General features: G+C 41.5%; 1 protein-coding gene across 1 annotated transcript in view; it reads right to left on the minus strand.

The window, feature by feature from the left end:
- Window positions 1-358: 358 nt before the first annotated feature.
- The window catches only part of LOC110328000 (gamma-secretase subunit APH-1B), a 19,184-nt gene continuing 6,859 nt past the window's right edge, over window positions 359-12,683 (minus strand). The window contains exons 5-6 of the mRNA XM_021207332.2: window positions 8,451-8,578; window positions 359-3,637 (exon numbers count right to left, since the gene is read on the minus strand). Coding sequence (XP_021062991.1) covers window positions 3,470-3,637; window positions 8,451-8,578 — 296 coding nt within the window. The 3' untranslated portion in view covers window positions 359-3,469. The remainder of the gene's footprint in view (window positions 3,638-8,450; window positions 8,579-12,683) is intronic.

A 12,683-nucleotide genomic window follows, 5' to 3' on the forward strand; every position in this document is an offset into this window, starting at 1 on the left:
GCATTACAAGCTGTAGCTCACGGGTATTGGGCCTGAGGCTGGATCATCCAGGAAGATGATCAGCATAAACCTGGGACAGCCTCACTTCAGACAGAGCCAACTGCCACCGTATGGATTCCAATGATAGGTTCCCAGGTTCCTGAACCTCCTGCCTGAGGGTAAAGGCCACACACAGCCTCTCCTCACTAAGGGGAGGGAAAGTGACAAGACTGAGCTGTTCAAAGCTGCCAAGTAGAAGCTAAATCTTAGATATTTTCACCGGCCTCTGTCTTCAGCTACTGCTCTGTGATGTTTTGTAAGTTCACTCTTTCATGATTACTTAGAGATTTTTCAAAGTAAAGCTCCAAGATCTTTGAGGTTTTTTTCTCTACTTGGATTAAGAAGCCACAAGGAACATCTTTGTGCCAAATTGATTCTGAATACAGAGAAATGAGACATGCTTTGTGGGTTGTAAATTAGCTAATGAACTTCACTTTGAAAGTCTCATAACTAATTAGTAACAAACAACAGAATGTACAGCCAAGTTTCAAACAAGGCAATAACTATAGTAACAGATACTGAAAGATGGTCTACTCCAAATGAGGGATGTCTAGAGAATGAAATGTTAAATAGTGTTTTTACTGTTCATTGGGAAAAACACAGGCCTGGAAGGTCTGCTGCTACAGGTCATAAAGGCAGGTCATACAGGTCATAAAGGTTTAACATGTAAAATGTTATAGATGATACAGAGAGAGAGTGCTCATTTCCTCTAAACATTAGAAAAGACTAAAATAAAGCCTACTAGTAAACAAAAAGATAAATATTGTAATCATAATGAGATGCTTTAGCTAGGCATGGTGGCACATGCCTATAAGCCCCAGCAAGGCTTCAGTGCTCACATCTACTGTTAACACCTGTTTTGACACAGGGCTGAAGCTAATGAAACAAGAACTAGGGAGAGAAAACCTCTCTCACAGTACTTATGTTTACTGGGAACAAAAGCTATCTTCTGAGCAGTCTGAAGACATTGTCCTCACTTCCTTTGAGCACATTTCATCAGGATGCTCTGAAGATGTCACTACTTCTGCGTTGCTAGTCAGGCAAGCGAAAGAACATACAGGTGGCACACACCTCCAGTGAAGAGCACTGGTTCAAACTAAGGTTAAATGTGGCTTAAATTAAACCAAAACTGAATCTATCCCAGCTAGTCACATGGCCAATGAATCTCTGTTACTCAAGCACTAAAACAATATTCAAAATCCCAAGGTCAATTTTATGTGCATTTTTTTCCTCTCTTCACAGAAAAATCTGTGTGAAACACAGCATACAACATCCAGGCTACTCCTTTTCAATAATTAATAAGAGCAGCACTTCAATATGAATGTGTAAGACGCCACCTCCCTCAGGCTTCCTAGGTAAGGTGCAAAGCAGGCTACTGAAACAGCTCTGTCTGAGCTACACAGCGACACTCACAGTATAAGAACAACCACAGGCAAACAAGGACTATTCAATAATTCAACTAAGTTTCATAGGCAAATTTTCTTCTCATGTGTGTTGGTTCTGTTGTTGAATATGTATGTTCCCGCCTGTGTGAGCATATGAATACAGTTGCAGTGGAAGGCCAGATGCCTTGAATCTTCTGGAGCTGTAGTTAGAAGTGGCTGTGAGCTGCTCAAAGGGAGTTCTTGTAACTGAACTTGGATCCTCTGAAAGACCAGTATGTGTGCTTAGCCAGTGAGCCATCTTCCTAGTCATTCATCTGAGTTTTTATTAATTGAGATTTTATAATAGCCTCATTTCTAACATCATGGTATACTTAGAGAATTTGCTTAGAGCTCAAGTAAGATAACAGTCAAATTCTCAGGTTCTCCATGCCTCAGACGAGCAAACATTTTATCAAAATATCTACATACAAGGTGTATAAGACAGCAGCAATCACCAAGCTCAGGGAGGAACACATCCCAGCCCTGTGGGCATCTTCTTCTTGGCTCTGTAAAGTGAAGTTTGCTGTTTGCTTTCTATGTCTTTGTCCTTCTAGACCAGGGGAAACCTTATATGAAGATACAAATCAATGAACTCCAGCAGAGGCACTGACATGATTTAGAGCTGAAGTAACCTTTAAGAAGGGAACTACGGTGGTTTCTCAGGTAATCTATAGTCTTGCTAGAAGCTTTATAAGTCTTGCATCTCTACATAGACACGCAAATATTTTAGTTCCTGGGTAAATCATCTTCAGTGTCACTGCCAAGCCCTCTCACTGCTGCCCCTGGTTGTTATAGATAGTGTACATGTGTGCTGGGTTCACCAAGGCATCACTTCCATGAAGAGGTCATTTCTAGTTTACACTCTAAGTTGGGAACAGTCTCCACAGTAGACTCCCAGTGCAGTAGCGTTTCCTCTTACAGAGGAAGCCAGAGGCCTTATCTGGAAGACTAACAAAGCCCTTGGGTAGTCCTATAAAGGGAATGCTGTTTGTCTCACAGTAACCAGAACCCAGGCAAACTGCTGAAGATGAAAATGTACATGCCAGCTTGAAATCTGTATCACAGTAGCAAAAGAAAAGTGTCAATGTCACACTACTTTGTGGTTTAGCTACACTCTCAAAGTCCAGAGAAGATCTGCCAAAGGTCCATTGTTCATCTCCCTGCCAAGCTTCTCAGAGATTAAAAAAAAAAGGTGATCTTTCTCTTGACAAACCAGTTTCAGACAGCACACACAACAGCTTAAAACTGAGGAATCTATGCTGCTGTTAGTATTTTATAATGAATAAACTTGTGGAATCCATAGAAATTGCACTGCCAATTTCTTCCAAGGAATTCAGCATATAATTTTAGACTCTCCCAAGGAAGTCAGCATATAATCAATCCTAAAGAGCCTGGATTTATACTCAAATAAATAATCTAGTGCTGAGGAAGAAAAACTTAAAATGGATAAAATAATGAGAAAAATACAGGTTCTATATGGACCTTACTTTGGCTAAGTTATAACATCAGGGTAGGTTACTGCATTTAAAGGCACAGCCTATGCTGCTGGTGAAGGCTAGCAAAACCATCCACAGACAGAACAGCCCTGGAGTCTGTGACATCAGTTCATAAAAAGACAAGGGCTACCCTGGTTACCACATTCAGATATTTACTTGCTCAGCTGACGCTGGCTTAGAAGACCAATACTGAACAGTTTTGGGTGTTCTCTGGAACTTCGCATCGGACCCCAGTGACTCTCAGCTGTTCTGCACATCCAGGATAATCAAGTCTGGAGGGGAAGCCCAGAAGCATCAGTCTTTGTTTCCCCAAATGCTTCAAATGTGCAGCCAGGCTGCAGGCTACACTGCAGCTCTTCCAGAGGCTGCTGCCTGAAAGCACAGGACAGTTCCAGGCTAGACACTTCTGTGGCTTCAAAGTTCCAAGAGAAAGGGGTCGGCTTAGAACAGGGCCCAGGGGTGCTTCCTCTAAAGACACAGGCTGCTGCTTAGAGGTGCTGACTGTTGAGGTTATCTGGAGCGTTGGTTGTAAAGAAGAAAATCCTTGTCTTGGCAGAGCAGGCAGAATTTCAGGCTCCGGCAGCTGCCTCCAGCAATATAAAATGCCCAGATAGCCATGAGCACCATGATTATATATGCTGTTACCAGATTCACTTCATAATAAGGACATAGAAAAGTCTGCAAGGAAAAAATAAATCAGCTTGGGTAAAAGCACAGACTTANTAAACATGTGGAATAAACAGAGATAGGGGAAAATACACAATGCTTCCAACAGCTGGACTGGCTCACAAACATGAGATGAACGTCATCTCTGTGTCAGAAAGGCACAGAGAACAATCTATTCAACAAACAGTGGTCTGTGAATTTGCACTTTGCTTGACTCAAATGGCAACCCAGAAGACAGCTGTTAGCCAGAACCTAATGGGATACATAACAGAAAACACATGGAGGATATGCCTAATTTATACCCATTTCTGTGTTAAGTTGGCTTTAAGAATTTACAAGAAAGTCAGGTACATCTAGATTACTTTAATTAAGAACCATTAGTATTCAAAGGAACATGAGGAAACGGAGTTAGGTTTTGGCTGTGCAATTTCCATGGATTCCAAAGTCTATTCATTATAAAACACTAACAGCAACATAGCTCAGTGGCAGAGTGCATGCTTATTATGCATGAAGTCCTGGATTCAGTCCCCAACACCAAAGCATGATTGACAGAGGGCCAAAAGGTGCTGTGACTGAAATTACTGAGGACAAGGCTTCACTCTGGTGGAACTTATATACTAATAAGTAACAGATAATGATGAAATAAATCAATTGCACATTGTGATTGATGCTAGGACAGAATACAGTTGTGACAATTGCTAGGATGAGAAAAAGGTGATCTACTTAAGGGGTGACAGGGGTCCTGAGAAAGTGGCACTTAACTTGAGACAGACAAGAAGGGGAATGCATTAGCCCTGTGCAGGCTGGCCATGGGAGGAGCAGAGATGAGGACAGAGCTGGATACAGATGAGAACTAGAGTCAATAGGAATGCAGTTTAGGAATGGAGGAGCAGATGAGGTCAGGCAGCTGTGAAGCCCTGGCTAAGGGATGTGAATGTTACTCTGTGTGATGCAGGGTCATAGAGAGGTTTAGACTGGGATGCTAATGATTGGTTTTGATTGTTGAAATGGATTAAAGGCACTGGTGAGGAAAGTGTGAGGTGGTGATCTATGGGGTATGGTGCAGATGGAAAGCAGACAGGATGAGCTCACATGGCTCAGAGATGGGCTGAATGTGAGGAAGATGCCAAGACTGGCTCTGGTATTTCTGACTTGGTGGTAGATGAATGCTTGAGAAGTACCAACCTTGGATGAGACTGGTAGGAGTGGGCAGGAACAAGCTTACAGTCCTCTGCATTTGCTTCAGTATATTTCCTTTAGAGCCATTTTTCTCTTTTTAGCAATCACAAAAACAATGTAGCTTTGTTACAGAAAATGAGACTATACAGATGAAAAAACTAATATCTAAAACTTGAAATTTAGCTACGTTACTTATTCTTCAGAACATTAAAAATGAAATAATAGAACCCTATTCATTAGACAACAAAAAATGGAAAACCTGGTCTGGGGAGATAGCTCATAGAAGGCTTGCTTGTGTGCGTGCAGTTTAGGAATGGAGGAGCAGATGAGGTCAGGCAGCTGTGAAGCCCCAGAACCACACACATAAGACCTTCAAAAACAATATCAAAACAATGCAAAAGCTGGATGTGCCAGTTCATGCCTTAAATACTAGCTCTAAGGTAGCTGAGACAGGAGAATTGACACATATGAGGCTAACTCAAGTTATAGAGTGGAGTCTAAGACAGCTTGGACATAGCACAAGACTATCTATAAAACAAAACAAAGACAAAATGCTGTAGAAGCTTTGCAATACCTTTATCTGGCTAAAGATTTTTTTTTATAGAAAATATAAAGAACTCTTAAAAATTAAAGGCAGTAGCAGGAGGACAAAATATTTGAACAAAGGCGTCAAAAGGAATTATCCACCTGACAGCAGGCATATAAAGATGTGTTTAATAGCCAGTAAATGAAAGTTTGAAGTTTATTGTGTTTCTACTACGTTCCCAGCAGGATAAGAAAGAAAGTTATAACAAGTGTTGGCAAGAACACAGAGGAGTTGAAGTTCATAAGTAAGTGGTTAGTGCTTAAGTCAACATAACCATGCTGAAAAACTGAGAGATACCAGCAGCTAATGTATGTGCTCTAACCAGAGTGCTTCTGGGTATGCGTCCAAAAGCAGTGTGCATGTGTGTCTGCTGATGGGCATATATTTAATACTTCTAATCACACTCTACATGATAGTTAGCAACTAGAGAGCTAAAGAGGTGACTCAGTGGGTAAGTGCGTGTTGCCTCACCTGAGGTCAGACCCTCGGGACTCACATTAAAAGGTGGGTGCAGCCATCAGATGTTGTGATACATGCTTTTATCCCAGCACTTTGCAGGCAGAAACACGGGGATGTTTATGAGTTTGAGGCCACCAAGGTTACAAAGTGAAATTCTGTCTTTAAAAAAAAGTGGCATGGAACATGACATTTGTAGATGTCAGGGGCTTATTGCTTAGCTAGCCCGGGCAACAAATGAGACGATCTCAAAAATCAAAAAAACAGAAAAAAATAACCCATCTGGAAATAATCTAAATGCTTCTATGTTTTAGAATAGATATTATGATCTATGCACAGCAAAATGCTGTACAACAATGGTATGGTTATTAAATGATGAATATCATAAATACACCACCAGAAGTAGTGCTCACACTGCAGGCTTTCTGAGCAGATGTCAGAAAGAGCAAAAGCATTCCCGTTAGTGGGGAGAGGAATCATGCCTGAAACACAGCAGGACAAGAAAGTGCATGGTGTAAATGGTGGAGAGCAATGGGAGGCAAGTGTCACAGCCCCAAATGAATAAACCTTACACCAAACAAAGAGTTAAGGCTCTCCTCTGAAAGCTTCGAAGGCCCATGTCTCTCCTCCTCAGCGAGTTTGGCTCCCAGGGCACCCAGCTCTCTGGGTTTCCCAATTTCCTCCCAGTTTTCAGTTATTCCTTGTGCTTCCTTGCTGGCTCCTCCTCTGTAGCCTAATCTCAGTGATGGATATCATGGGACTCATGCTTGAGCATCTCTGTTTATCCAAAATCCTTTGAATTACCTTTTCTCAACCAAACTCCTCCACCAAAGTTAGTCTTTTCTTGTCTAACTTTTACCTGACCTAGCCTAGCCTATCTTGGATATTTGACACCTCCAAAGTAATGGCACCAGATAAAACCCATGAACGCCCTTCTCAAGCCTTCAATCTCAGTTGGTGACAACTCTACCCTTTCAGTTGTCTGGGCCAAAAACCTTGAACACACCCTTGGCTCCTCCTCTTCCTCTCATCCACTCTGTAACAGGCACTGATGGCTCCACTGTTGACACTTGTTTCCGGAATCTGGCCATTTCTCATGCCTCACTGCTATTTCGTCCCAGTCGTACCTGTCTTTCCTTAATGAGGTGACCTCTCCCAGCTAGTCTGCTCTTAGGGCAACAGTCAAAACAGTCCTTTCTCAATGTGTGACAGATTACCTCCCCCCCCCCACACACACACCTTTTCCCTCTTTTTTGTATTGTTTTGTTTTTTGAGACAGGGTTTCTCTGTGTAGCCCTGGCTGTCCTGGACCTCACTCTGTAGACCAGGCTGGCCTTGAACTCAGAATGCACCTGCCTCTGCCTCCCAAGTGCTGGGATTAAAGGTGTGCACCACCACTGCCTGGCTCTTTTTTGTATTTTAAGATAGGATCTCACTCTGTAGCTCAGGCTTGGCTAGATACACAAATCCTTACTTGGTTTCACAATATGCCATCATATTAAAGACAACATTAGTATCCATAGATACTGAATAGTTAACCATGTAAGAGGTTAAAAAGATTGTATTTTAGTTGGAGTAGAGGGCAAGAAGCCCAGTCGAGAAAATATGATAGGAACTCCAAATAGACAAGAGAGAAGCCAGAAGAAGGTTCCATCAGTAGAGACATTTTGAGAATATCATTTTATCATCATCATCATCATGTATGTATGTGTGTAATACACATGTCAAGATGCAGCTGTGGAGATCAGAGGACAGTTTTTGGAGGATGGTCCTGTCTTTCCATAATGGACTCTGTGACTCAAACTTAAGTCATCAAGCTTGCCTAGAAAGCACTTTTACTTGCCATCTCCGTGGCCCGGGAGATACCTTTTCAATACTGTGTGTAAAATGTGCAGAGTCTACACAAGGCCATAGCAGGGTCATTTTGTTGACTGTCATGTATTTGAATGACATATTACAAGTCAAATACAAGTCATTACACACTGAGTTAAAAATAAATCTGACACGAGTTTTAAACTTTGTGAACTGGCACTGTTACAATGTCAGTAAGGAGTGGAACCAATACTTCTGCTACTGGTCAGAAGTGGGAAGGGCCACCAGCTTACAGAGCATGTTTCAGCAATTTGTATCAAGCACTCAAAATACTCACACCAACTAGTCAGTTTCCATGGTTCCCTACCTCAAAACCTATGGGAAGAGTCCCACGCACTTAAAAACAGTCACAAAAGCTCCACAATGGCCAGGACAACAACAAAAGGGAAGTGATTAACTAGTCAGAGCAAAGTAATTTTCATGTAACGATTTAAACTTACTAAAATTTGTATCTTGAGGGATCTGNAATGAAGGAAAATTGCTTCAGATGCCCTTCATAACACAAGCACAGTGCCAACCACTTTAGGCTTGACCATACATCCACTAAAGGACAGGCATGGGGAATCTCTAATGAGACAGACCCCATACTGACAGTGACTGTCCACTTCCAGGGCTTCCCTGGTTTGTACTCATGTCCCCATGAGCCTGTCCCTCATGAGGGGTGGAATCCACCACTCAGAGGTCTGCACCTGAGCTGCACAAGCCCCACCCATACACAGTGCCAGCACTCACCTGGGTGGACACCACCAGATGCGTCAGGAGAACCGTGAGGAGAATGTACCACTTATTCTTCTCACAGCCATCAAAGAACACAACGCCCCAGAACACATGCAGCATAATGACGACCAGTGTCATGAAAGCTGAAAGACAAGTCAGCAGTTAGGGGCCAGGCCTGCAGACAGCAGACACCAAAGCCAGGGGAACCCCGGGACTGCCCACCAGCTCTGAGGGGCCCCTGGCTGTAGTGGCAGAATCTGGTCACCAGAGCCCAGAACTGGCTTTGAGAGGAACTCTGAGTTAAGTGTCAAAGAAGCAAATCTTTCTGGAAGTGGGGGTCCAGCCTTTGTAGCAGCTATTGCTCTAGAATATGGACCTGGTTGACAAAGACCCAACCTGGATTTGGTTTTCAAAGAGGTATGCAATGAGATTACTATAAAATCTACACAACTATTTGTTTAAAACACATTTATTTTTATATGTATAGGTGGTTTATATATGTGTCTGCAAATATGCCTAGTGGCAGAAAAGGTCTGAAGAAGGCATAGGATCTCCTGGGAACGGGATTGAAGATAGTTCTGAGCAGCTTTTTGGGTTCTGGGAATTGGATCTGGGTCCTCTGGAAGAATGGCCACTAGTCTTAACCACTGAGCCATAGCCCCAGCTCCAACACAGCTTATTTTGAATTAGCCTGCGGCCCTACTAAAACAGAATTTTCTCAACCGTACAGAACATCTCCTATGTAAAAAGGCCTCTGCACTGAAGGGGGTATTTTCTTTAGAACTTTTAAAAAAATAATGTAATAAAAAATGTAAAAATAGTGCAATTAAAAATCACTATAATTATCTAAGATTCTTCTTGTGTCCTGTATCCTGAAGTAACATTTTTTTTTTCTTTAAACCAGGCAAATCCCATATATTCTGCTCACTTTAACATGAAAAGGGTATATAGATTTCCTTTTCCTGCCACATAATAAAAGAGACCATGAGCTTTAACCCACCAAACAAAAAACACCAGGCTAGAGTTCCATTCTACCCTGCTTGAAGGAAAAATAACCTGGCATTGCCAATCAAAGGAGAATAGTCTGTTGATGTCAATCCAGCAAGATATTTAAGCTACACTATGTACTCTATCTAGACCCCAACCCAGGTAGTTCTCAGATCAAGGGATCAGTAGCCTGGGGATTCTGTTATCAGTGCAACTTACTGGTACCCATCCCACCCATGAATCAGAAGCAGTGGGGCAGGAGCCCAGCACAGCCAGTTTAAACAGCTTTCCTAGAGAATCGATTCATGGTCACATTTCCAAATCCTGGCAAGCAGGCATTCCTATAAATGTGCACAAGCAGACTGAAGAATATTTACACCAGCACTGCTGCAATAACAAAGAACGCCTACCCTTACCCCAACAAAGAAGTAAAATACTGTGTACTCACAAAGTGAGCTACTGTATATGACCCTCAGTGTGAAACATCTGGAGAGCATGTTGCTGACCGAGAACAAACACACTGTGAATATGAAGTTATTCACATGAAGAAACTCTCAAAACAATATTAAAAGACATAACTGTTGTGGCTACAGGACAGAAAGGTGTCACATCTCTATGACAATGTCTTCATGTCGGACTGTGGCAGACCACACTAAAAGGACATCCTTCTAAAGAGGACAATTCCTAAGGACAGATGGCTGCCAATGGTGTGACATTGAAACCACTTAAGATGCCTGGGACTAAGTTTAGTTCTTTTAATATACCTGAGTCAAAAAGGCCAAGGCAAAATATGACACAATGGGAATTCTTTTTAAATCATAGTGTTTCTTGATGTCAACCAAGAAATAAGGGAATTCACTACCACAGGCATTTGGCATCTAGCTGGCAGCCTCTGCTCACCCTTCTCTGGACATTGCCATGGGTGCTAAGATCAGCTAAGTGTGCCCCTAAGGGTTAGCTCCTAGAGTCCAAATACTCTTGCTGGTGACATTTTTCAGTCTGTTCTTATTCAAGACAGTGTTATCCTGCAAGCTTCAGACAAGTATCCTCTAGACCTCATTGGCCCTGATCTTGCTTCCAAGTTCTAGGTCTGAATGTCTTGATCCATCCTATTAAGAAGTCTAGTGGACTGAGTTTGCCTCTATTGTCAAATCAGACATCTCAGACTAGCATTCAAAGTCTTCTACAGTCTAGACCCAAATGACTTTAACAGCAGATCCTCTATAAATCTTCAACTGCATTCTTATGCCAGAATCACAGAACTCAAGCCAGGGATAGTTGTGCAGCAATGGGGGGAATAGAGACAGAAGTAGGGGGCTCAGACGTTTAAAGTCATCCTTAGGTACATACTAAGTTTGTGACTAGCCTGGGCTACATGACACCCTCAAAAACAACAACAACAACAAAAAATGAAAACAACTTTTTTCCTCTCTTACTTTCCCCTATCCTATCATTTCCTTCCTCTCCTTCTTTCTATGTATGTGTATATGTATGTATGCGTGCATGTATACATGTGTACACATGCACACACACATACACATATGTACACAGATTGTCCTTTTTCCCTGAATATGCATCCCTCCACATTCTACCACACCTAATACTTGCTCTAAGACAAAACAGAGGGTCAAGAACATGGCTCAGTAAGTAAAGGAATTTGCTGCCAAATCTAGTGATATATGTTTAATATCTGGGTATACTTTTTTTGAAGGATAGAACCAATTTTCTTAAATTGTTCTCAAATATCCATACATACACACACATAAATGTAATTTAAAAAAGCTAAGATCCAGCATAATGTCACTTTTTCAGTAAGCATACTTTGATACGTTCTCTTCTCCATAGCTTTTATAAGTTTGTTGTTGAGAGTCCTGTTCTCTAGACCAACTGGCACCCTACTGCCCCAGTCTCCCAAGCATGGTAATTATAGGTATAAACTACTACATCTGTGTATGTGTATTACACTACTCTTCCTCTCTGAAACATTTATTTTATGCTTTGTGTAGTTAGGTGTTTGTTTTTATAGTCAAAAGCTATGGAGAAGTTTTTAATAATTATTTGTAGACTGCATACTTAAATAATCAAAAGGACTTCTCTCCAAATACTAAATTAGTGATCCAGGATATGACTTGAACTTGGGACCACAATCCCATACTTCCTTCTCTACGAAACATTTCCAAGAAACAGCAATGAGTCTAATTACTGCTGTCCTGCTGCACAACCACAGATAACAAAGAACTAACTTACATTTACGTGTTAGGTTATATGTAAGTATACTATGTGTACTTCATAAACTATGCCTGTCTGTAACATAAAAATCCATGTATATACATGTATCATACAGTATGTGCATTATTAACACAACTGACATAGATAGAGATGCTAATTAANAACCCATACTCCTTACTTATTCTAATTACCATTTCAGGAACAAAATGGTAATTAGCATACTTTTCCAAGGGATTTATTTTAAGCTGGCCTTGAAAACACCTGACTTTCTGAAGGGAATTAGCACCATCTAGAGGACAAAAACCTGTAGCAATAAAAGACAATGGAAGGAACCAGCTCCTGCAACAATGTAAACTATAAGAAAATTTACAAGAAACACAGAAGGTATCTTATTAATTTCTACTAGATTCTAAGACATGAACCATTAAAACTATATTTGTTGTTTTTATAAACTTAACATTATTACCTTTTAAATTTTATTTCAGAAATATTCCAGTTTAGAAGGTGATTGGCTCTGTTGGAGGCAGCATTAAGCATGACCTACTAGCACACTCTCCCTTAACTCAGAGCCGGAGTTAAATAGTCTGAACTGTATGCTGCAGGCCGCAGAAAGTCAAANCCCTTTCCAACAGGGAAGACTAACTTGCTGGCTGCACAGAGAACGGATTCCCTCAAGAGGCCGACAGCACTGATGTCCACAGGAGAGGCTAAGATTTAAACTAACAAGGAAGCAGAGAATGGTGGAGGACTGTCACCGCGCTCAGGGACAGCATGATAGACAGATGGCTCTAAGCCACTACAGCTTTTATTTATTTTTTACTTTTCTCTTCTTTTTAAATTTATTATTATTATTATTATTATTATTATTTACATTTCAAATGCTATCCCGAAAGTTCCCTATACCCCCCCCACGCCCCTGCTCCCCTACCCACCAACTCCCACTACTTGGCCCAGGCCTTCCCTTGTGCTGGGTCATATAAAGTTTGCAAGACCAAGGGGCCTCTCTTCCCAGTGATGGCCGATTAGGCCATC

The sequence above is a fragment of the Mus pahari genome, chromosome 10 (assembly GCF_900095145.1).
Source record: "Mus pahari chromosome 10, PAHARI_EIJ_v1.1, whole genome shotgun sequence".
NCBI classification, from domain to species: domain Eukaryota; kingdom Metazoa; phylum Chordata; class Mammalia; order Rodentia; family Muridae; genus Mus; species Mus pahari.